Below are 23,096 nucleotides of genomic sequence, written 5' to 3' on the forward strand. Positions count from 1 at the left end.
AAAACCGCGGAAAAAACCTCAACCAGGTAACTTGCCCCAACCAGGATTCGAACCCGGGCCACCTGGTTTCGCGGCCAGACGCGCTGACCATTACTCCACAGGTGTGGACCTCCCCTTCAATTTGAAAGTTCTGGCGCCACCACTGACTTCACATGAGCCTAAATAAACAGTATTCTGTCATTTTATAAAATGAAAATGTAAACATTGTTCAAAATGTGTTCTGAAAATATAGTGGAGATAATACAGTTGTATTTTTAAATATAAAATTGCAGTAAAAGTAAGAATAAAATAGAAAAGTTGTAGGCAATTCTATTATTAATGTGGTCAGGCACTGTAGGTCTAATGTCGTACCTCATTTATTTTTTATTCGTTTCGTGTATTTATTTAATATTAATTAATTTAGCTGACTATCCATTATTTCATTTATCTATTTAACAGAATATTCTCGTGGAGCAAAAGAGAAGGTCTCATAGTCTTATCTCTACAAGGTTAAATACTAAATTATATTATTTGGATGCGTAGTGACAAAACCGTAGATGAAATTATTGGGGATTATCAGTGTGGTTTTAGGCGTAATAGATCAACTATTGACCAGATATTTTGTATTCGACAGATAATGGAGAAAAAATGGGAGTATAAGGGTTCAGTGCATCAGTTATTCATAGATTTCAAAAAGGCATATGACTTAGTTAAGAGAGAAGTTTTATATGATATTCTTATTGAATTTGGTATTCCCAAGAAACTAGTTCAATTAGTAAAAATGTGTCTCATTTAAACGTACAGCAGAGTTCGTATAGGTCAGTTTCTGTCAGATGCGTTTCCAATTCACTGTGGGCTAAAGCAAGGAGATGCACTATCACCTTTACTTTTTAACTTTGCTCTAGAGTATGCCATTACGAAAGTCCAGGATAACAGAGAGGGTTTGGAATTGAACGGGTTACATCAGCTGCTTGTCTATGCGGATGATGTGAATACGTTGGGAGAAAATCCAGAAACGATTAGGGAAAACACGGAAATTTTACTGGAAGCAAGTAAAGAGATAGGTTTGGAAGTAAACTCCGAAAAGACAAAGTATATGATTATGTCTCGTGACCAGAATATTGTACGAAATGGAAATATAAAAATTGGAAATTTATCTTTTGAAGAGGTAGAGAAGTTCAAATATCTTGGCGCAACAGTTACAAATATAAATGATACTCGGGAGGAAATTAAACACAGAATAAATATGGGAAATGCCTGTTATTATTCGGTTGAGAAGCTTTTATCATCTAGTCTGCTGTCAAAAAATCTGAAAGTTAGAATTTATAAAACAGTTTTATTACCAGTTGTTCTGTATGGTTGTGAAACTTGGACTCCCACTTTGAGAGAGGAACATAGGTTAAGGGTGTTTGAGAATAAGGTGCTTAGGAAAATATTTGGGGCTAAGAGGGATGAAGTTACAGGAGAATGGAGAAAGTTACACAACACAGAACTGCACGCATTGTATTCTTCACCTGACATAATTAGGAACATTAAATCCAGACGTTTGAGATGGGCAGGGCATGTAGCACGTATGGGCAAATCCAGAAATGCATATAGTGTTAGTTGGGAGGCCGGATGGAAAAAGACCTTTAGGGAGGCCGAGACGTAGATGGGAAAATAATATTAAAATGAATTTGAGGAAGGTGGGATATGAAGATAGAGAATGGATTAATCTTGCTCAGGATAGGGACCAATGGTGGCGGGCTTATGTGAGGGTGGCAATGAACCTCCGGGTTCCTTAAAAGCCAGTAAGTGACAAAACCAGATGGCTGACAGCAGACTCCACTTTTCGTTGGATCTCCCTGTAGAAAAATACAATTAACAGATGACAGCTGTCAAGATATCGTACGTCTATGTAGTAAAGTCAAATAACTTAATTGGAATTAACGACATGACAGAAAATGCAATATGCAATCGAAGCAATGCACACAAAAGGGCTTTGTAAACATTTAAGATAAACACTAAACAAACAGTAAGAACGGCTAGCATATTTGCACCAATACAAAACTGAAAATTTATTTAATGAAATCCGTGTGGTTTAAATTCAGAAATGCAACTGATCTTGACATTGCATTCACGAAGTCAGACAGAAAGATTTCCATAATATTTTTTTTTTCCATTCATCCATGTTGATATGATAGTCTGCATGTAGCAATAATATTTTCCTCCTACTAAACTATAAATCTCCATGGAAATACTACAAAGTTCCAGACTGTTGAAAACAGTTCTCTGCAAAACATGACGAAAATAATAAAAAACTAACTAACTACCGCAAAATCATAAAATTTCTCATATTTGCCTCTTAAATAATGCATTATACTTACACAATTCTAAACTAGTTAGTGATAGTAGGATGGCTATAATGTTAAAAATTCATTATTACACATTAAACATTTTCACAAGTTCACTATCACATCAAGAGCGTTTCCTATTGCTACATTAGACCTTTAGTAGGATATCTCAAAATTGATTGGGTACCGGTATCAAATTAATAACGTTTAAAAAGTCATATGAAACTAGCAACAATAAAAGGAGTAGCAAAAAAACCCTTTGTGCAGAAATAACATAACTGTAACAATTAATTAGTCAAATGCTCAAGTCACTGGATTTTCTTCATTTGTTTTCTAATATGCCAGTAAACGTCTGTGATGTTATTAACACTTTTATCTGAAATGTTGATAGCTTTGCAGTTTAGTAGGGTAAACTAGGTAGTTATTGACCAGTATACGGTGATTGACCGCTTCCTTTTTTCAAGTATATTGTGAATAAACCACGATCGTGATTTCACTTTTTCCTGCATATACCTCTAGTAACAACCCTTATTTGTGGTTAGTTGTCGCTGTTCATCCCACTGAGTTAGTGTCTGTCGTCTGAGAGGACTGAAATCGATTGGAAATGCAACTGAACCTAAACAAGTGTAAGTAACTAGAGAAATTGCTAAGAATAATGCATCCAATAATTTATTTATTCTGCAAAGGATACATAAATTCTGGTGCTCGTTTTTACACTCACAGTGTGAGAAAAGGTATAAGGTTTCCGGCCACAGAATATTATTTTGTTAAAGTTTTTATATGACATAAAAATGCCCCGTGGTCAATCACTATAAAGTGAATGGCCGCAAACTACAGTGATTGGTCGTTCATAAATTATTTGTTAGAATAATGACCAATTTGCTCCAATTCTATATATGTTATCGGTTAAATGATGGGGATTTTTACAGGACTGATACTATATTATAATGCCTAAGCCAGGTAAAGTGCATTATACAGGGGAAGCTTTACGAAACGCTACAGAACCTGTCCACAGTGGATTTGATTTAAATGAAGCTGCCAAGAAGTTTGGTGTCCTAAAGCAACCTTAGCGTCCAGAAGCAAATATCCCGTTGAAGGAAAAGTGTTCTTTGGTCCTCGTCCAGTGCTGGGTGAAGCCATTTGTAATAACATCAGAGAAATGACACACACTTGCTTCTGATAAGGCACAAAAGAGAAAAATGGAAGAAGAGGCAAGAGAAGGAAGGAAGCGAATAAGAAATGAAAGAAAAGGCAGCGAGAAGAGTTCTTTTCTTATTTTTTTAACTTGGTTATTTAACGACACTGTATCAACTATGAGGTTATTTAGCGTCGATGGGATTGATGGCAGCGAGATGGTATTTGGCGAGATGAGGCCGAGGATTCGTCATAGATTACCTGAAATTTGCCTTACGGTTGGGCAAAACCTCGGAAAAACCCAACCAGGTAATCAGCCCAAGCGGGAATTGAACCCGCGCCCGAACGAAACTTCGGATCGGCAGGCAAACACCTTTGCCGACAGAGTTACGCCGGTGGCGAATAGTTCTTAATGAGAAAGATCAGAAGAAGAGAAACGAAACAGACAAGAAAAAAGTGAAAATTGTGAAAATGTGTTGTTCAATCACTAATAAATGAGTATTCAATAACTGTGCAGTAGACGGTCAATAACTGTAAAAGTGGACTTGTTGTGTTTATTTAATTTATCTTTGCATTAAAATTTTATTTTTTCTTTTGTTTATTGATTTTGATTTGTTTCTGAATCTTCACTTGACCCAATGCCTTTAAAATTCTCTCAATAAGTTACCACTGTTTTCCGCTATTTCATTGTTTTATTATTCATTAGCTTAAGTGGTCAATCACTATACAGTTTACCCTATGTGCTGCAGGTTCATAACGGAGAACACATTTTGGTGATGTCATGTCCAGTTACTAGTCTGAAGATAGCCACTGTGTTCTTCTTGGAAAATTAAGAATCGAATTTTTATTTTATTAAATTTCGTAACAAGATTTACTTTCACTGATTTTCTTATAATTATTTAATACAATCATTTTCTAACTTTTCTTTATTAATAAATCTGCTGAATAATACGAAATCACAGAATGAAGTCTTTGGTTCCTTTCTTTGCCAAAAGCTCTGCATTTTCAATTCTTTTCAATCCACAATGAGAAGGTATCCCATTGTAAAGCAACTATTTTCAAATGTAATCTTCATCTTGCGATGTTTGGGTGACGTATACACGTCCGTTGATGTGACATATTAATGAATTAAATACTATTATAGTCACAATCATGCCATGGTATGAAAGAAAAATTTCACAACCTCGAGCGGGAATCGAACCTGCGACTTCCTGTTCTCCGGTCAGGCGCTCTACCACTGAGCCAGTATGAAAGGATAATTCCGAGCCTTTGGCGTGAGACGAACTCGATAGCTCAGTGGTAGAGCGCCTGACCGGAGAACAGGAAGTCGTAGGTTCGATTCCCGCTCGAGGTTGTGAAATTTTTCTTTCATACCATGGCATGATTGTGACTATAACAGTATTTAATTCATCAACTATTTTCGTCTGTTTTGGTGGAAAACTAATTTTGGCACAGATTTCTCTAACTCTCTTATCTCTTAATGTTAATGAAACAACAGTCTGAACTGCAGGTTTTTAATCAGAAAATATCACTATTTTAGCAAAGGAATTTGTTCTGTAAATTAGTTTTTGCAGACTATAAACGAATAACAGTTAAGGTATACATTGACTCTTACCAATAGAAATCCACATTTTTTTCCTTGATGTCTTTCAAACTTTGGTAACATGATTCTTGGGAATAAACTAAGTAATTTATTGTATATATAATTCAAACTTCAAAATCGAATTTGGGGGATTAAAAAAACGACCTAACTGCATTAGAAATTGACCTAGGGTAAAACTTTTTTCGCCAAAACGATCCCCTACATATGGAAAACGTTACATACTGTTATTCATGTTGAATCCCAGATCACATATAGATAGCTCATTTCTATGTTAAAATCGGTTGCACTTTGAAGAAAACAACCGCCAGGATTGCCACCCATCAACCGTAAACTAACACAAGATGGCAGTACAGTCACTAATGCAATTCAAATGGAAGTCATGATGTGACTCCTTACGTAACAACTAGATGGCAGCATAGTAAACCTGATAAAAGTTGTTACCATCAAAGTCTATAATGCCGAGCAATCTGGGTATATATGATCTAGGATTGAATAATTCAAAACATATTATATGCCACATTATATAAGTACTTTAGAAAAAATATATATATACGCATATGTATATTTTTGGAAAAAAATAATTATAATGATTGAAAATAATACTTTTAGTTTACAACATAGCCACATGTTTAAGCTTTAATTTTGTATCTCAATGAAGTCTTTTGCCCAAGTGGAAGTCTAGTTTTTGTCCATCAGAAGGATGACAAATGTCGGAAAATGTGAAATAGGAGAAAACAGACACTGAATATGGCGTAAGGTATGGAAAGTATAGTGCATTTATGTTATAAATGCTCAAATGATTATGAAATTATTGACATAATGGGTACAAGTTTTATATTTTTGAAAACTAGAAGAAATGAGCTTCCAGATGAGGCGAAAACATTATTTACCAAAATTATGAAGAAATTTGACATTTCTAGAGTCGATGTATACCTTAATATAACCTGAAAAACAGTTACAATTCAAAAGATAATTTCAAGGGGAAAATTGTTCCGAGGCCTTGTATCGATCCCGGGACCTCTGGTTGAACGTACCAGCGCTCTGCCAACTGAGCTACCCGGGAACTCCACCCGACACCGTCTCAACTTTTCCCTTTATATCCACACAACTCGCATGGGCTGATGAATCGCCAGAGACCCACATCGAGTGCACACAATCTCTGTGTGACTTGAAATTGTGGTGTGATTGTGTGCACTCGATGTGGGTCTCTGGCATTTCGTCAGCCCATGCGAGTTGTGTGGCTATAAAGGGAAAAGCTGAGACGGTGTCAGGTGGAGTTCCCGGGTAGCTCAGTTGGCAGAGTGCTGGTACGTTCAACCAGAGGTTCCAGGATCGATACCCAGCCCCGGAACAATTTTTTCCCTTGAAATTATTCAAATCTGCTTTACAGGGAGTCTTACCTGAAAGACTAGATTTGCATAATTTAAAAGATGTATAACCACTATTTGAAGCTGAAATACTATTCACGTATAAGAATCGAAATGTGTAAAATAATGAAACCTTTGGCAAGTGTAAGCAATAATAATAAAATTAAAAATACATGTAGCTATTGTAACAACACTGAATGTGTCAGCAGAGGCTTAAACTTTCTGGTTTTCAAAAGGTTAACTTAAAGAGATGGTTCTGATCTAGACGAAACCTGTACAAAGAGCTCTTGAGGATAAGGAGGTGAAGAAAAATGCTTAACTAATTAAGTTGACTCAGTTGCTGAAACAGTATGCGAAATGGTAGGAATGATGCAGACAGGAGTCTGCCAGATACAAGAACCTTACTACTGTAGCTTACTTATTCACTCTCGTGATTGCTACATTATTATTATTATTATTATTATTATTATTATTATTATATTATGTAAAAATTCTATTTCGAGATATCCTACTTGCTGCATCAGTTTCCTTTAAACTATATTCTCAAGACTCTAGTACTGCAAGCACATAGATTTCTAGATCAGTGTCAACGACACATAACACACTAAATCACACAAGCATCCAAACAGACAAGGATCTCCATACAGAGTGACGTGGGCATCCGCTTACCTTGGCAATCGAAGAATTCGTCTTCACTGCCGGAGTCAGAGTCCCTGACGATGCTCTCCATCCTCCAGTTCGCCATCTGCAAGTCGAAACTCTTTGTCGACGTCGAGCTTGGGGAATGCAGGGCGGCTTTAGAATTGCTGCGAGACCAGAGCCTCCTGCGACTCTCGGAGTCCTGGCTGGATGCACTTCCACCTCCTGAGCATCCAACATCGTCAGGATGTCTGCAGCACAATCGACAGTTCATTACTAACGCATTTGGTGCTGAACTGAAAACTGCTTACACAATTATAATTCCTACACTTAATGATGAGACTGATTCCTGCATTTCTCACTCCAGAAATTTGTTTGTATGTTTATAAAATAATGATCTTCCGTAGATCTGACCGTATCCCACCTTCACTAAATATGCTGTCCTGGGTCCGTCTCAAAGAGCGAAGAACTATTCACTCTCTCACGTTACTCTTCAATATTCTTCAAACCTCTAACTCTAGCTACCTAGCTTCTCGTTTTCAACATTTGTCCTCATATCACGAAATAGATACTCGCTCACAACACCATATCACACTCTCCATTCCTAAACACAGAACATCCTTCTACTCTTCATCTTTCACAGTCTCTGCAGCTCATCTGTGGAACTCTCTACCACAACATGTCAGAGACTGTCGGACATTGTCTAGTTTCAGAAATAAACTAAAATTGCACTTTTTGAATTAGATTCCTTTCAGTTATAAGCCCTTTTCTCTGCCATAGTTTTGTAAAAATATAGGCTATATATTTCTTTTTCCTTCCTTTCCCCTTTTTGTTCTCTTTATCAGCCGATGAATTTATTATCATAGCCTTTTTATCGTGAATTTTACTTAATTTTCGTATTTCTTTTCTTTTTATTATTATTTTATTACATTCCATTTTGATGTATTCTTCTTACGTTTTTCCATATTCACCATTTGTACTAAATGAGTTGCTTTCACTATATTCCAATATATTTTACTTTCTTTTTTTTCTATTATGGTATTATTTTCATGTTGTTTAGTGTCGATTTTATTATGCTATTATTATTATTATTTATTTTTTTTGTAATATGTTAGTATTCTGTTCTTTAACTTTTTGTTAAATTTTCACTGCTTGTATACTTTGTAACCTGGTAGAGTGTAAGAGAAGGCCCTATGGCCTTAACTCTGCCAGTATAAATAAAGAATTATTATTATTATATTATTATTATTATTATTATTATGATTATTATTATTATTATTATTATTATTATTATTATCTTCAGGCTGGACTGAGCACCTGTAACACACTATCATTTTTTCTGCATGCATGAAATTAAGTATTATACCAGGAAGTTCTGTATTTGGCATACGGTATTATTAGGGACTTAATCCTGTGGTGAACACAAGGAGAACAAGGGGAAGGCAAAGAGAACAAAGACAATGCAAGAACAAGGGGAATATAAGGAAAACAAAGGAGAACAAGGGGAAGACAAAGAGAAGAATGGAACAAAAAGAAAAAGGGAAGGACAATGAGAACAAGGGGAGGACAATGAGAGCAAGGAGAAGACGAGGATAACAAGTAGAAGACGATAAGAACAAGGAAAAAACGAGGAGAACAAGGGAAAGACGAGGAGTACAAGGGGAGGACGACGAGTACAAGGGAAAGACTAGGAGTGTAAGGAGAAGACGAGAACAAGGGGAAGACGAGTACAAGGGGAAGACGATGAGTACAAAGGGAAGACGATGAGTACAAGGGGAAGACGAGGAGTGTAAGGAGAAGACGAGAACAAGGGGAAGACGAGGAGTACAAGGGGAAGACGATGAGTACAAGGGGAAGACGAGGAGTGTAAGGAGAAGACGAGAACAAGGGGAAGACGAGGAGTACAAGGGGAAGACGAGGAGTACAAGGGGAAGACGATGAGTACAAGGGGAAGACGATGAGTACAAGGGGAAGACGAGGAGTACAAGGGGAAGACGAGGAGTGTAAGAGGAAGACGAGGAGTACAAGGGGAAGACGAGGAGTACAAGGGGAAGACGAGGAGTGTAAGGAGAAGACGAGAACAAGGGGAAGACGAGGAGTACAAGGGGAAGACGAGGAGTACAAGGGGAAGACGAGGAGTACAAGGGGAAGACGATGAGTACAAGGGGAAGACGAGGAGTGCAAGGAGATGACGAGAACAAGAGGAAGACGAAGAGTGTAAGGAGAAGACGAGAACAAGGGGAAGACGAGGAGTACAAGGGGAAGACGAGGAGTGTAAGGAGAAGACGAGAACAAGGGGAAGACGAGGAGTACAAGGGGAAGACGATGAGTACAAGGGGAAGACGAGGAGTGTAAGGGGAAGACGAGGAGTACAAGGGGAAGACGAGGAGTACAAGGGGAAGACGAGGAGTACAAGGAGAAGACGAAAACAAGGGGAAGACGAGTACAAGGGGAAGACGATGAGTACAAGGGGAAGACGAGGAGTGTAAGGAGAAGACGAGAACAAGGGGAAGACGAAGAGTGTAAGGAGAAGACGAGAACAAGGGGAAGACGATGAGTACAAGGGGAAGACGAGGAGTGTAAGGAGAAGACGAGAACAAGGGGAAGACGAGGAGTACAAGGGGAAGACGATGAGTACAAGGGGAAGACGATGAGTACAAGGGGAAGACGATGAGTACAAGGGGAAGACGAGGAGTACAAGGGGAAGACGAGGAGTAAAAGGGGAAGACGAGGAGTGTAAGGAGAAGTCGAGAACAAGGGGAAGACGAGGAGTACAAGGGGAAGACGAGGAGTACAAGGGGAAGACGAGGAGTACAAGGGGAAGACGAGGAGTGTAAGGAGAAGACGAGGAGTACAAGGGGAAGACGAGGAGTACAAGGGGAAGACGAGGAGTACAAGGGGAAGACGAGGAGTACAAGGGGAAGACGAGGAGTACAAGGGGAAGACGAGGAGTACAAGGGGAAGACGAGGAGTACAAGGGGAAGACGAAGAGTGTAAGGAGAAGACGAGGAGTACAAGGGGAAGACGAGGAGTACAAGGGGAAGACGAGGAGTACAAGGGAAAGACGAGGACTACAAGGGAAAGACGAGGAGTACAAGGGGAAGACAGAAGTACAAGGGGAAGACGAGGAGTACAAGGGGAAGACGAGGAGTACAAGGGGAAGACGAGGAGTACAAGGGGAAGACGAGGAGTACAAGGGGAAGACGAGGAGTACAAGGGGAAGACGAGGAGTACAAGGGAAAGACGAGGACTACAAGGGAAAGACGAGGAGTACAAGGGGAAGACAGAAGTACAAGGGGAAGACGAGGAGTGTAAGGAGAAGACGAGAACAAGGGGAAGACGAGGAGTACAAGGGGAAGACGAGGAGTACAAGGGGAAGACGAGGAGTACAAGGGGAAGACGAGGAGTACAAGGGGAAGACGAGGAGTACAAGGGGAAGACGAGGAGTACAAGGGGAAGACGAGGAGTACAAGGGGAAGACGAAGAGTGTAAGGAGAAAACGAGAACAAGGGGAAGACGATGAGTACAAGGGGAAGACGAGGAGTGTAAGGAGAAGACGAGAACAAGGGGAAGACGAGGAGTACAAGGGGAAGACGAGGAGTACAAGGGGAAGACGAGGAGTACAAGGGGAAGACGAGGAGTACAAGGGGAAGACGAGGAGTACAAGGGGAAGACGAGGAGTACAAGGGGAAGACGAGGAGTACAAGGGAAAGACGAGGACTACAAGGGAAAGACGAGGAGTACAAGGGGAAGACAGAAGTACAAGGGGAAGACGAGGAGTGTAAGGAGAAGACGAGAACAAGGGGAAGACGAGGAGTACAAGGGGAAGACGAGGACTACAAGGGAAAGACGAGGAGTACAAGGGGAAGACAGAAGTACAAGGGGAAGACGAGGAGTGTAAGGAGAAGACGAGAACAAGGGGAAGACGAGGAGTACAAGGGGAAGACGAGTACAAGGGGAAGACGAGGAGTACAAGGGGAAGACGAGGAGAACAAAAGGAATACAAGGAGAACAAAGGGAAGACTGGAGAATAAAGAGAAGACAAGGAGAATAAGGGGAAGACAAGAAGGAATACAAGGAGATGGGGTTGCATTTTTATATTACGATGGTCAATTTCCTAGTTCCACCCCCACCAATGTCTAGTGAGCAGGAAAACGCAGTTCTAATAAAAGCAAGTACAGAAGCAGGTGGTTAACCAAATGGTAAGTGGAAGGAACAATGTTCTCTAAATATTCTTCAGCTCTCACGAAGCTGTATTAGGCTACTAAACGTTTCTTCTTTCCAGTAGAAGCACGCATCAAAGTTCATCAAGCTGTAAGTGACCTCACTCTATGGGTCAAACCTTCACTCCACACATGAAACAAGCCCACATGCTAAAAAAAAATCAATATTCACTTTGAAGTCCAACTTCATGGGTCGCTACTCCCCCAGCTGCACAGAAAAAATAATACAAGACTGCATTGTGGCACAAAAGCTTTCCAGCTGACCTGGTTCTCCTCAGGGGCAAGTAATGAATGGGGCGAGCCGTCCGAGGAAGGTAATGCTGCATTCAGGACTGGTTGTTGTCCTTTAGGGGTGCAAGCTACATACAATGGATCGCACAGCCATTGATAACAGTCCTGTTATTGTTTACAACTATTACGCCACACTGTTATACACAGTGCAAGAATTAATTGGAAATAAACAATAAAACTCTATTTTAAAAAAAGAATTCGAAATAAAAAAAAAATTGCTGATGCAGGAATTCAATATTTTAATGGGAAAAGTCCCTTCCATGATACTTTTACAACTAATGAAATAATAATAATAATAATAATAATAATAATAATAATAATAATAATAATAATAACAACAACAACAACAATAATAATAATAATAGCAATATTTTTCACAGAAGTAGGAGAAACTGACAAAAATAAAAGTGACAAAAATGAGGATAGGAGAAAAATATGTATAAGAAGGTCCATTAAAAAAACAAAGAGAGAAAATGTACAAGACGAGGTTGATAATGATTAATGGAAAAAAAAAAAAAAACAAGCCAAAGAGAAGATAAGGAAAAAATGAAGATGAGGAAGGTACTAGGAGGAGGAGGAGGAGGAAAGGAATCAATCAATCTTCTTAATGTATCCAGCTGTTTGCTGACAACATAAAGTCCACTGTAGTCTATTCAGTTGTTTTTCACGAGAAATGAGGGGTATTTTGATCGGTGTTCATTATAGATGCCTGTTGCTAGTAGCCAGAGTTGGGGTGTAGTCAATATATACTGCAGGGCTGTGTCTTCTGCAACTGGTACTGATGATTTTAATTTACTTCTTTTGTGGTTTATGGATGGACAGTATAGAAGAATGTGTTCCAGATCTTCATCATGATTATTACACCACAGACAAGTAGGATTATCAGAAATGTGAAATCGGTGTAGGTACAATTGAGTGACAGTGTGACCTGTTCTGGCTCTTGTTAAAAATGTGTGAACATGTCTGGGCAAGTTTTTGTACATTTCCAGGTCATTTGATTTCTTTTGTACAGACTGTAAAATTTTTCCTTTGTCAGAAGAGAGCCAATTGTTAATCCATAGGTTTGTAAAATGAGACTTTACTGAAGCAAAAGCATTGGATAGAGATATCACTTGAAGAGGTCTTGGTTGCAAATATGTTGCCTGTTTATAGACTTTCTCGTTTCCAGGTATACCACAATGACTAGGTATCCATTGAAATGTTATTTCCTTCTGGAGTTCTTTTAGTTTACTTAGTTGTTTCTGAATTGGAATAATTCTAAGTGCATATAGGTTTGGTACATATTTAATTATATTAAATATAGCCCCCTTGGAGTCGGTAAGCATGCAAATAGATTTTTCAGAAATTTGAGTAACACACTGAAGAGCAGCATCAATAGCTAGCAATTCAGTGTCAAGACTGGAGGAGGATGAACATGGTATGAAGTAACTTTCTTGATATTTTGGAATATAATACCCTGCTCCTGATGTCCCATTATTAGGATTTAGAGATCCATCTGTATAAAAAATACTACTAGGTTCAAAAAGTTCCCGGAATTTTACTACCATTTTTCGTATTAATATATAACAAGGGATATTATACATTTGTTTTGTTGGTAACATTCATGATGTCATTTCCTTAAAGTTTGTTGATAATGGCAATTATTGGTTTTGAGTTGTAGGCAATTGTTTATCATAGTGTTTCGTTTGTTCGTCGCATTTTGTAATTATGTCCACAGAGCAAAGTACAAACATCAAGTTCTGTGTTTTGCTGGGGACATGATCAGTATGGCTGATGAAGATGGTGATTTCTTAAACAAAATGAAACTGGTGCTACTTGTACGACCCAGTCCCTAAACGACAGTCATCTGAGTGGAAATCGAAAACATCTCCTCGGAAGCAAAAATTTCCTAGGGACACTTCCAAAGGCAAAGTTATTTTAAATGTTATGTTTTATTTAACGACGCTCGCAACTGCAGAGGTTATATCAGCATCGCCGGATGTGCCGGAATTTTGTCCCGCAGGAGTTCTTTTTCATGCCAGTAAATCTACTGACATGAGCCTGTCGCATTTAAGCACACTTAATGCAAAGTTATGTTGGAAGTTTTCTTCGACTCTCAGGGTCTCATGCACCATGAGTTCATTCCAGAAGGTCGTACTGTAACGAAAGAATTGTACGTAGAAACCCTCCGTCGCCTCTGGGACGCAGTGAGAAGGAAACGTCCAGAAAAGTGGGTAGAAAACAACTGGTTTCTTATGCATGACAATGCACCTGCTCATCGCGCAATTATTGTAAAGAATTTTCTTGCCAGGCACAACATAACTGCTTTGGATCACCCACCATACTCTCCTGATCTCTCACCACCTGATTACTTTCTGTTTCCCCGTCTGAAAAGTCATCTGAAAGGACGGAGATTCAATGCTGAAGAGGTTATCGCAAACGCGACGAGAGCACTAAGACGGGTTTCACAAAATGGCTTCCAGGCCTGCTTCCAGGAACTCTACACGCGTTGGCAAAAGTGTGTAGTTGCGGAAGGCAACTATTTTGAAGGGAATTCTGTAGAATAGTGTTTAAGGTACGTTGTTTCTATGATGCTAGCAAATTCCGGGAACTTTTTGAACCTAGTATGTATGTATAAGAAGGTCCATTAAAAACAACAAAGAGAGAAAATGTACAAGACGAGGTTGATAACGATTAATGAAAAAAAAAAGAAAAGAACAAGCAGAAGAGAAGATAAGGAAAAAATTAAGATGAGGAAGATACTAGGAGGAGGAAAGGAAGAAAAAGGGAAATTTCAAGAACAGCACTTCTCAGCTCATACCTCATAATGATGTCAGTGGGCGAGTCCTCGGGACTCATGTCGCCCTCTGAGCCGTCTGTCTGGATGGTCGGCACCACCTCAGACTTCTTGAGCACGGGCGGGCTGGGCATCTCCTGCTCAGTCTTCTCTATGCTGCCCAGAGTCGCCTGCAGCGTCTTCGCCATGGAAGAGTCCTGCGGCGTGGTCACGGTGCCCGTGGTTCCTCCGTTCGACGTGGCAAAGTCCCCATCCAGCTCGTCACTCGAGTCCGGCGATTCTGCGTCACCCACCCCCATCTTCCTCTTCAGAGCCTCTTGGGTCTGCCTCTCTATCTGACGGATGTCTTCCATTGACAAGCCGTGCCACTCGTCCTGCCACGCCCATGCCTGGCGATGGGCGCGGAGCATCGTCTTCCGCAGCGCTGCAAGTTATGACAACGCTACTTCTAGAGACATGCGAAATATTATGACATCTCAATTGTTTTCCCCTTTATAATAAAATTGTTAACAACTACAAGAGACTGCTATCATCAATAGTTCCTGTGCCTCCTAGTGGAGCCTGAGACCGCAACATGTGAAACAAATACATATCTTTTCCAGTGGCGAAGCTAAGATATTGTAAATACTGGATAAGTTGAAGAAATCTGCTTAACTTGTATCTTTTTATACAGCAGATGTTTCTCGACTTTTCTATCAACATTTTTTGTGACACAGACATCACAAGATGATGACCACTCATTTCCACCCCCACAAAAAGAGAAACCAAGAGTCAGGAAGTAATAGGGAAGAAAGTAGTGAAAAGATTAAGGGTGCGAGTGTAAGTGGAAATCTAGGATGTGAAAGTGAAAGCGTGGGGGGGGGGGGGCAAATAAAAGAGGAATAGAAGAAGAAATAAATAGAAAGAAAGACAGAGATATAAATAAAGCAGAGACGAACAGTGAAGAAAGATCAGAACCTGCGACAGCTGAGGATATAGCAGAGGTATTTGATACGTTTAAAAAAATGTGGGGATGTGATCAAAAAGCGCAAGTAAAGTGAAATATTGTAAATGATCGAGAAGTATAGGGGAGAGAGGAAGTGTATAAGCTGCTGGGTAGAGATAAATATAAGTATTTATAGGAAGTGGAATAGTGAGAAAGTGAAAGTGAGCGCAAATAGGAATGAGTGAAAATAGTGAAAAAGGGTTAAGAGAAGTGAACAAGTGACAGCATAAAATTAATACTAACATTTGAACGTTGGAACAGTAAATGAATATAAGAGAAAGATAGGAGAAAAGGTTAAAGAACAAATAGGACAAATAATTCCATATGATAATTTATACAGAAAAAGTGAAATTGAGATTTTAGTGAATAGTAGTTAGAGGAAAAAGGGGGTTTGAAAGGCGTATATAATATTAGATATATTAGGATTAATGAACAAAAAGAGAATAGCAAATGAAATGTAGGAGAAATACTGAAGGGGAGATTGACCAAGTAATAAAAAAGGTACATAGTGTAATTCAGAGGGTCTCTAGTTTTGTATATCTGGGCTCATTAATCAATGACACCAATGATATTAGCGAAGAAATTGATAGAAGAATTCAAAGTGCCAATAAAGCATATTTTGGATTATTGAGGCACTTTAAGTGAAGACTCCATACAAGGGGAAACAAAATGCAATATTTATAATGTTCTGGTAAAACCTGTATTAACATATGGCAGTGAAACGTGGACCCTTTCAAAGACTAATATGTCAAGATTGAGATCCTTTGAAACTAAAATTTTAAGGAAGACATATGGCCCAATATGTGATAATGGAGAATGGCGAATAAGATACAACTTTGAACTTTACCGACTATATAAGTCCCCTGATGTGGTTACAGTTACTAAATAGCAAGATTACGATGGGCAGGACATGTGCAAAGGATGGCAGATCATGAGATACCCAAGAAAGTTATGGGGAAAAAATTTGAAGGAAAAAGGAGTGTAGGACGACCAAGACTGCGATGGATGGATGGAGTGTTGGAGGATTTAAAGAAAGTGGGAATTAAAGGATGGTGGTTGGTTGCCAGGGACAGAGATGCATGGAAGAGAGTTCTAAGGGAGGCCGAGATTCAAATTGGGCTGTAGTGCCGATGATGATGATGACATAGTGTAATTGGGAGTATTTGTGTAGACGTGTACTGCAAATAATGTGTTATTGTAATAATATGTTAATGGTGGCACCGGATACAGAAATGTGAGGTACACCATTACATGTAAAGAAGTGCTGTGACGAAATATATTATATATCATATATCATTTCCCCCCCCCCCAAACAGAATACAGGTATAATAACGTAATTTATTTGTCTCAGGGCACCCTAATAGCCAAGGATATTTCTTATACCATGAAAATTAAAATTTCCTATTTTGTCTTACTTCATCCGCTATTTTAATATGTAAATGTGGTATCGATCTCCTATCTTTGTAAAGTCATTTTGTTTCATACGCCCAACTTGAAAACAGTTTCTCTTTTAATTCTGCAAATAATGATCTCAATGGTCTCGCAGTACGAGCCATTTTACACAATAGCAATATGCGTTACAAGAGCGGTATGTTGACGTTTTCATGGTCGAGGAAAAGACTGAAAAAGCGAAACGTAGTTGAGCGTTTTTAATTTCCGAGAATATGAAAACAAATATACCGCTCGTGTATCGTACATTATTTTGTGCGAAGATCGTTTATCACATACCTGAAAGACGAATTTCTAATTAGTTGCAATGAAATCTCCATGTTTGTTTCTGTTTAATGACGGCAACTTCGGAAAACCAAAATATCTTTCTTCAACATTGTTGCTATAAAATGTTTTCTGTGTTTACTATACTCCAGCAGGCCGTGATATACGTCTGTCTTTTTTCCCCCCCAGTCTATAAATGCGAACTTAAAACAAACGGTAAGGTTATGTAATGATTTATTTTTCATTTTAATATTTTAACAATATTATTTATATAACATATTGTAGTAATAACATCGGCATCTGGAATCTTGTTGATTTTTTCACGGCTTCCTTAATGTTACTTGTATCAGGAATGCAATAAGTTTCGTGGAGTAGTAGACTTTACTTAATTTTTGCAAATATTTAAAAACAATAATTAACATTGCAATTTAGGTGAAATTGCAGTGGTAAATTTCCAATTTATAATTATTACTATGTTAAACGTCTCTAAAAATATGTTAAAAGCCTAAAGCAGTAAAATGAATGTCGCGCTTAAGCGGTAAGAAGAGGGAAATTGTTATGTGTGTTAGGTTGGGAATACTGAATGTGGTATTTCACACTTACCGCGTATTGGTTCTGTGCGGAAAACAAGCAAATACGCACGATCTCGCACAAAATTAATATGTAACACACACATGCATGCACTTTTAATTAAACTAGCACTCAACACTGCAACGCATTTACAGAAAACCAACATATAATTTACTAGTACTTTAATTTATAGACAAAAAAAATTAAAAGCTAATCACAAGTAGATAGTTTAATGAATGTTTTAAAAACAGAGTTATGGTTTGTCGCAACACACTCACCCACATCGTGTATGAATTTTTCCAGCTTAGTCTGCATGCCCCAGTACCTGAACTCCACCCTGCACAGCTTGTACGCACACATGATGGACTTCCCATTTGTGAGGGGCATTTTCTGACCCTGTCACACACAACAATTTTATTTTATTATAGACATACATCCGATGGTAATTATCCAGCTGTATGAAGTCAAATATGGCAACATTAATAAATATTATAGCCTACACATATATTTAACTTGTTAATATTTTATCCTTCAAATTTTATAGTTCTTGTTGAATTTTATATTCATATTTTGACAATAAATTTTAAAATATGTATGATTAATGAGTAATTTCTATGTTTTACACGCCTAATTCATGTTTTGAAATTCATATTGGATTTTACAACTCTGTGAGTGAATATGTATAATTAGTGTTCAAATACAACCTCATTTAAGGATACAAAGATGCAGGGCCTACTTTATGAACGAAAACGTTCGTCCTATTTTTTAATATTGTAATAAATGATAAGATCGAGGAGACGGCCTCCAGATATGGAGGTTAGCTGTGAATATATTGAATAAGCAGTCGTGGACAGCCGATGAGGGGTGGTCCTCCAGGTTGGAGGTTGGGTGAAGGGCTAACAACCCATCATCGCAAAAAACAGCTTGTTACGAAACCTTCAAATAAAAGATGGGAAGATAATATTAAAATGGATTTGAGGGAGGTGGGATATGATGAGACTGGATTAATCTTGCTCAGGATAGGGACCGATGGAGGGCTTATGTGAGGGCGGCAATGAACCTACGGATTCCTTAAAAGCCAGTAAGTAATAAATGATAAGATACTGATGGAGGTTCCTCAAGCACAAATTTCTAAGAATTCATATAACTCATCGGAAATCATAATGTAAATCAAAATATCCCATCTAAGATAAATTATCTAACTTCATCTAACTTACATAGGCTACAAGAAATCTATACTAACCTAAAGCTAACATGGATCATGATTCATGACCAACAAATATTATTGAAAATTACAATAGTTACTATTGACATATTGGTACCCCTGTGCTACATTATTGCTATGCCATTCGTCAGGGGAATATAAGGTTATACCACAGTCTAGTATATACAGTCACGAAGCTTGAGTTGTTGAGGTTGCTAGGAACAATAGACTGTGCAGGTACTATTTCGCATTGTCTGTGATGAGGCGATAGTAGAGATCCTAGTGGTTAGCAACTCTCTATGGATGCATATTTATTACATATTGAGCTTCGTGACTGTATATACTGGACTGTGGTAATACTTCAAAATTTGCCGCACCATACACAGGAGAAAAATTACTTAAATAATTTAAAATAACTTCTAAATTGCAGCAAAGAACTCTGAGATACGATGTTTTCACAGCAAAACCTATAATCACATCCCAAATACCTTCCCATCTTTACTACTCCAAGCGATGATTTTGTCACACTTTTCACACACAATGATGTACTCTAGTAGTACCACCATCATGTTAAACTTCTTTCTTTGCTATGGTCCAGGGTAAATCTTTGAAAATCATAGCTTACGAAGGCATCCTTTCTTCGCTATAGTCCAGGATAAATCTTCCTTTCTACACTATGGGACAGGATAACTCTTAGTACCTACCCATCTATCAAAAGAACATATATGCAAGGCATACGAAAGGCTTGAACAAATCCAACGTAATCTGTCACTGACACACAACCTCACGAAAAATCGCTTATTTATCTTTCCAGGTATTGGCAACAGCGATACACATTTCAAAACGCCTCTGCCAGATATGGCCACAAATGTTGAGAATGTAAAGAATAATTTTATATGAAATGTTAGAGTGGAATTCTGAGAATTTAGTCTATGAAATATGTGCCGCGTGTATATATGTAAAGTTATTCAATCTCTCGATTTCACTAGACCATGAAATAACACAATCAGACATCTGAGTGTGTGCTGCAGGAAACCGAAATTTCAATGAATACAGCAGCAATGGTTTGTAGTGTTATCAGTAACTCTGTCTCCGTACAGCTGGACATAGGTTAGGTCTACATTTCACAATACAAATTATAACACTTCATTTTACATTAGTAATAATTGATCTTGGTGAATTTTTATTAATGTACTGCCAGCGTAGGAAATTAAAAACAAACACTGAAAATACCTTAATTTTGTAGTGTGGAGTAGTAGAAACTCGATGTGATCACTGGGAGAGCTGTGGTCCCACCCAACCCGCCCTAAATAGGTCCCTTACTTACATAGGAAAATCGTCGTACTTGAAGGAAGAAGGCAGCCATATTCCGTCGTTGTGACGTTATTTGAGGTGGAGTGGGAGAATGATTGCAGTGTCGCCAACTGTGATAACCATTCATATTATCTTACACACCAAACAAAACCTAATCTAACCTAACGTGCTACACACCTATTGTAACATTCCTAACGTTTAGCACACCTGTTGTAACATTCCTCACAGCTTCATTTCGTTTGCCGATATTGGCATCCCTGCTACACCTATAGGCTGGAACTCAAGAGTGAAACTGCGACTCTGTTAATTACGTTTCCGAAGTTGTTTCTGTGTTATCTGCAAGAATTATTGTGTCATTGTAGTGATAATTGTATTTATATTACTTACTTACTGGCTTTTAAGAAACCCGGAGGTTCATTGCCGCCCTCACATAAGCCCGCCAGCGGTCCCTATCCTGAGCAAAATTAATCCATTCTCTATCATCATATCCCACCTCCCTTAAATCCATAATAATATTATCTTCCCATCTACGTCTCGGCCTCCCTAAAGGTCTTTTTCCCTCCGGCCTCCCAACTAACACTCTATATGCATTTCTGGATTCGCCCATACGTGCTACATGCCCTGCCCATCTCAAACGTCTGGATTTAATGTTCCTAATTATGTCAGGTGAAGAATACAATGCGTGCAGTTCTGCGTTGTGTAACTTTCTCCTTTCTCCTGTAACTTCATCCCTCTTAGCCCCAAATATTTTCCTAAGCACCTTATTCTCAAACACCCTTAACCTATGTTCCTCTCTGAAAGTGAGAGTCCAAGTTTCACAACCATACAGAACAACCGGTAATATAACTGTTTTATAAATTCTAACTTTCAGATTTTTCGACAGCAGACTGGATGATAAAAGTTTCTCAACCGAATAATAACAGGCATTTCCCATAAGTATTTATTCTGTGTTTAATTTCCTCCCGAGTATCATTTATGTTTGTTACTGTTGCTCCCAGATACAGTATTTGAACTTCTCCACTTCTTCAAAAGATAAATCTCCAACTTTTATATTTCCATTTCGTACAATATCCTGGTCACGAGACATAATCATATACTTTGTCTTTTCATTTATATGCATTTATTATATTATTATATTTATATATGCATTTATATTGTACAATAAAAATTGAAATGTGCCGTGGCTGAGATAAAAGTGTTCTAAATTCATTTCCAGCGCCACAATCCCAGTGATAAACGTGTGAATATTCGTTACGAGTCCGTTGGAAGTGGCTGTAGAGTAATAAAAATTGACCTTGATCTTTTCTAAGACTTTGAGGAAAATGCTTCTAAATAAGAAATTTTCCTGCAGGGTACGATCACAATGAGAGTTATGTATTGGCACGTACCTTGCATTCATTCCAGTAGTCTTCCAGCCATGTGTCAGACAACGGACCTCTGCCAGTTTTTTGTGAGACATATATTTTAGGATCTTCTTCTCTGACATAGTCGGCTCCATAAAGTTGATCCTTAACCACATCAATCAGATCTGAAGGCACAGATGGTGAGAATTCTCAGTAATTCAGGTCTGTATAGAAATGTAGTACCATGAAATAAAAAAACGCAATCTCGCGTCATGTTACGAAATTAACAGAAATCATGTTCAATGAAAGAAAAAACATGCACATATTAATGTACTATTAGGCCTAATTTGAAGTAAAATAAGAAAAGCACTTAAACCATACTGCTATTGCACGTCAACTTTTTTCTCTACAATAACGATCTTCAGTCAATTGATGTTCTGACTTTTTCTATTAAAAAGTAAAGAACGCAAATAAAATTCAGGAATAATTATAACGGTGAAACTAGAGATGGGTTAATTCCGGAAAATCGTTGAATTTATAACGGATATTTTGTGGAGATGCAATTGATCGTATATAAAGGCATAATAAAAGTCTAAACTAACCAAATCAAACTTGTCATAACTTTGGAAAACAATTTTGTACAAATATCATACCGTAAAACTTCTATGTTTTGCGATTTAACAAACCTTTTCATACGTAGTAATGGATAAGCAGAGATTCTTTGGTATAAGCCCTTTTCCCAACTATTATTACTGATTGCAATTTTGGCGGTATACCTCAAATACGCTTTTCGCTTGTCAAGAGATCAACTGAAAAATTTAAATTACCGATAACACACGAAATTTGCCGAAAAAACACGATGATGACAAACATTAATGTACAACTAGTCTGACTAGACCAGAGGTCTCATTATGGGGCCCGCGGGCCGCATGTGGCTCTCAAAGACTTTTTTTTAGTAGGTTATTTTACGACGCTTTATCAACATCTTAGGTTATTTAGCGTCTGAATGAGATGAAGGTGATACTGCTGGTGAAATGAGTCCGAGGTCCAGCACCGAAAGTTACCCAGCATTTGCTTATATTGGGTTACCCCGACCGGGAATCGAACCCGGGCCACCTGGTTTCGCGGCCAGACGCGCTGACCGTTACTCCACAGGTGTGGACTCAAAGACATTTATTGCGGATCTTGAACTAATATTACTATTAATATTCTGTTTCTGAGAAATACTTTCTTTTGTTTAATTTCTGTAATAATGTGCAACTGGAGAAAACTTTGGTTATCCTACATCATTACTGCCAGTGAATGTTTTGAACAACGACACGTTTTAAAAAAAGGTGGTGTCATGCCTATGTGCTTACTATGTTGTTTAGTCAGAAAAGGTTGGAACCTTATAAGTGCCACTAATAAGGCATCACTCATGAGACAACTAAGCAACGAGATAATGGAGTAAGGTGTCCACTTCCTCTCCCCTCCATTGCACACATCGCTGTCTAGTAACTTATATAAATAACCAGACTTCAGATGTATACAAACAATTGTTCTTTCTCTGACACATATCGTCGAGTCAGATATACTGCCTGATAACAGATGTAGGTCTACATATTAACCAGAACCTATTATTA

At 38.3% G+C, this 23,096-nt stretch overlaps 1 protein-coding gene across 14 annotated transcripts in view; it reads right to left on the bottom strand.

Moving 5' to 3' along the window:
* Positions 1 to 23,096, bottom strand: part of rdgB (retinal degeneration B) — a 426,224-nt gene that overhangs the window by 92,841 nt on the left and 310,287 nt on the right. For all 14 annotated transcript variants that reach the window (XR_011332907.1, XR_011332905.1, XR_011332904.1 and 11 more), the window contains 4 exons: positions 21,520 to 21,659; positions 17,892 to 18,009; positions 14,370 to 14,769; positions 7,086 to 7,306 (listed from right to left, as the gene is read on the bottom strand). Coding sequence is in view for 10 of the 14 variants with exons in the window: in XM_069830175.1 (XP_069686276.1) it covers positions 7,086 to 7,306; positions 14,370 to 14,769; positions 17,892 to 18,009; positions 21,520 to 21,659 (879 nt within the window). In the remaining 4 variants the exon portion in view is untranslated. The remainder of the gene's footprint in view (positions 1 to 7,085; positions 7,307 to 14,369; positions 14,770 to 17,891; positions 18,010 to 21,519; positions 21,660 to 23,096) is intronic.

This window comes from Periplaneta americana, chromosome 7 (assembly GCF_040183065.1).
Source record: "Periplaneta americana isolate PAMFEO1 chromosome 7, P.americana_PAMFEO1_priV1, whole genome shotgun sequence".
NCBI classification, from domain to species: Eukaryota; Metazoa; Arthropoda; class Insecta; order Blattodea; family Blattidae; genus Periplaneta; species Periplaneta americana.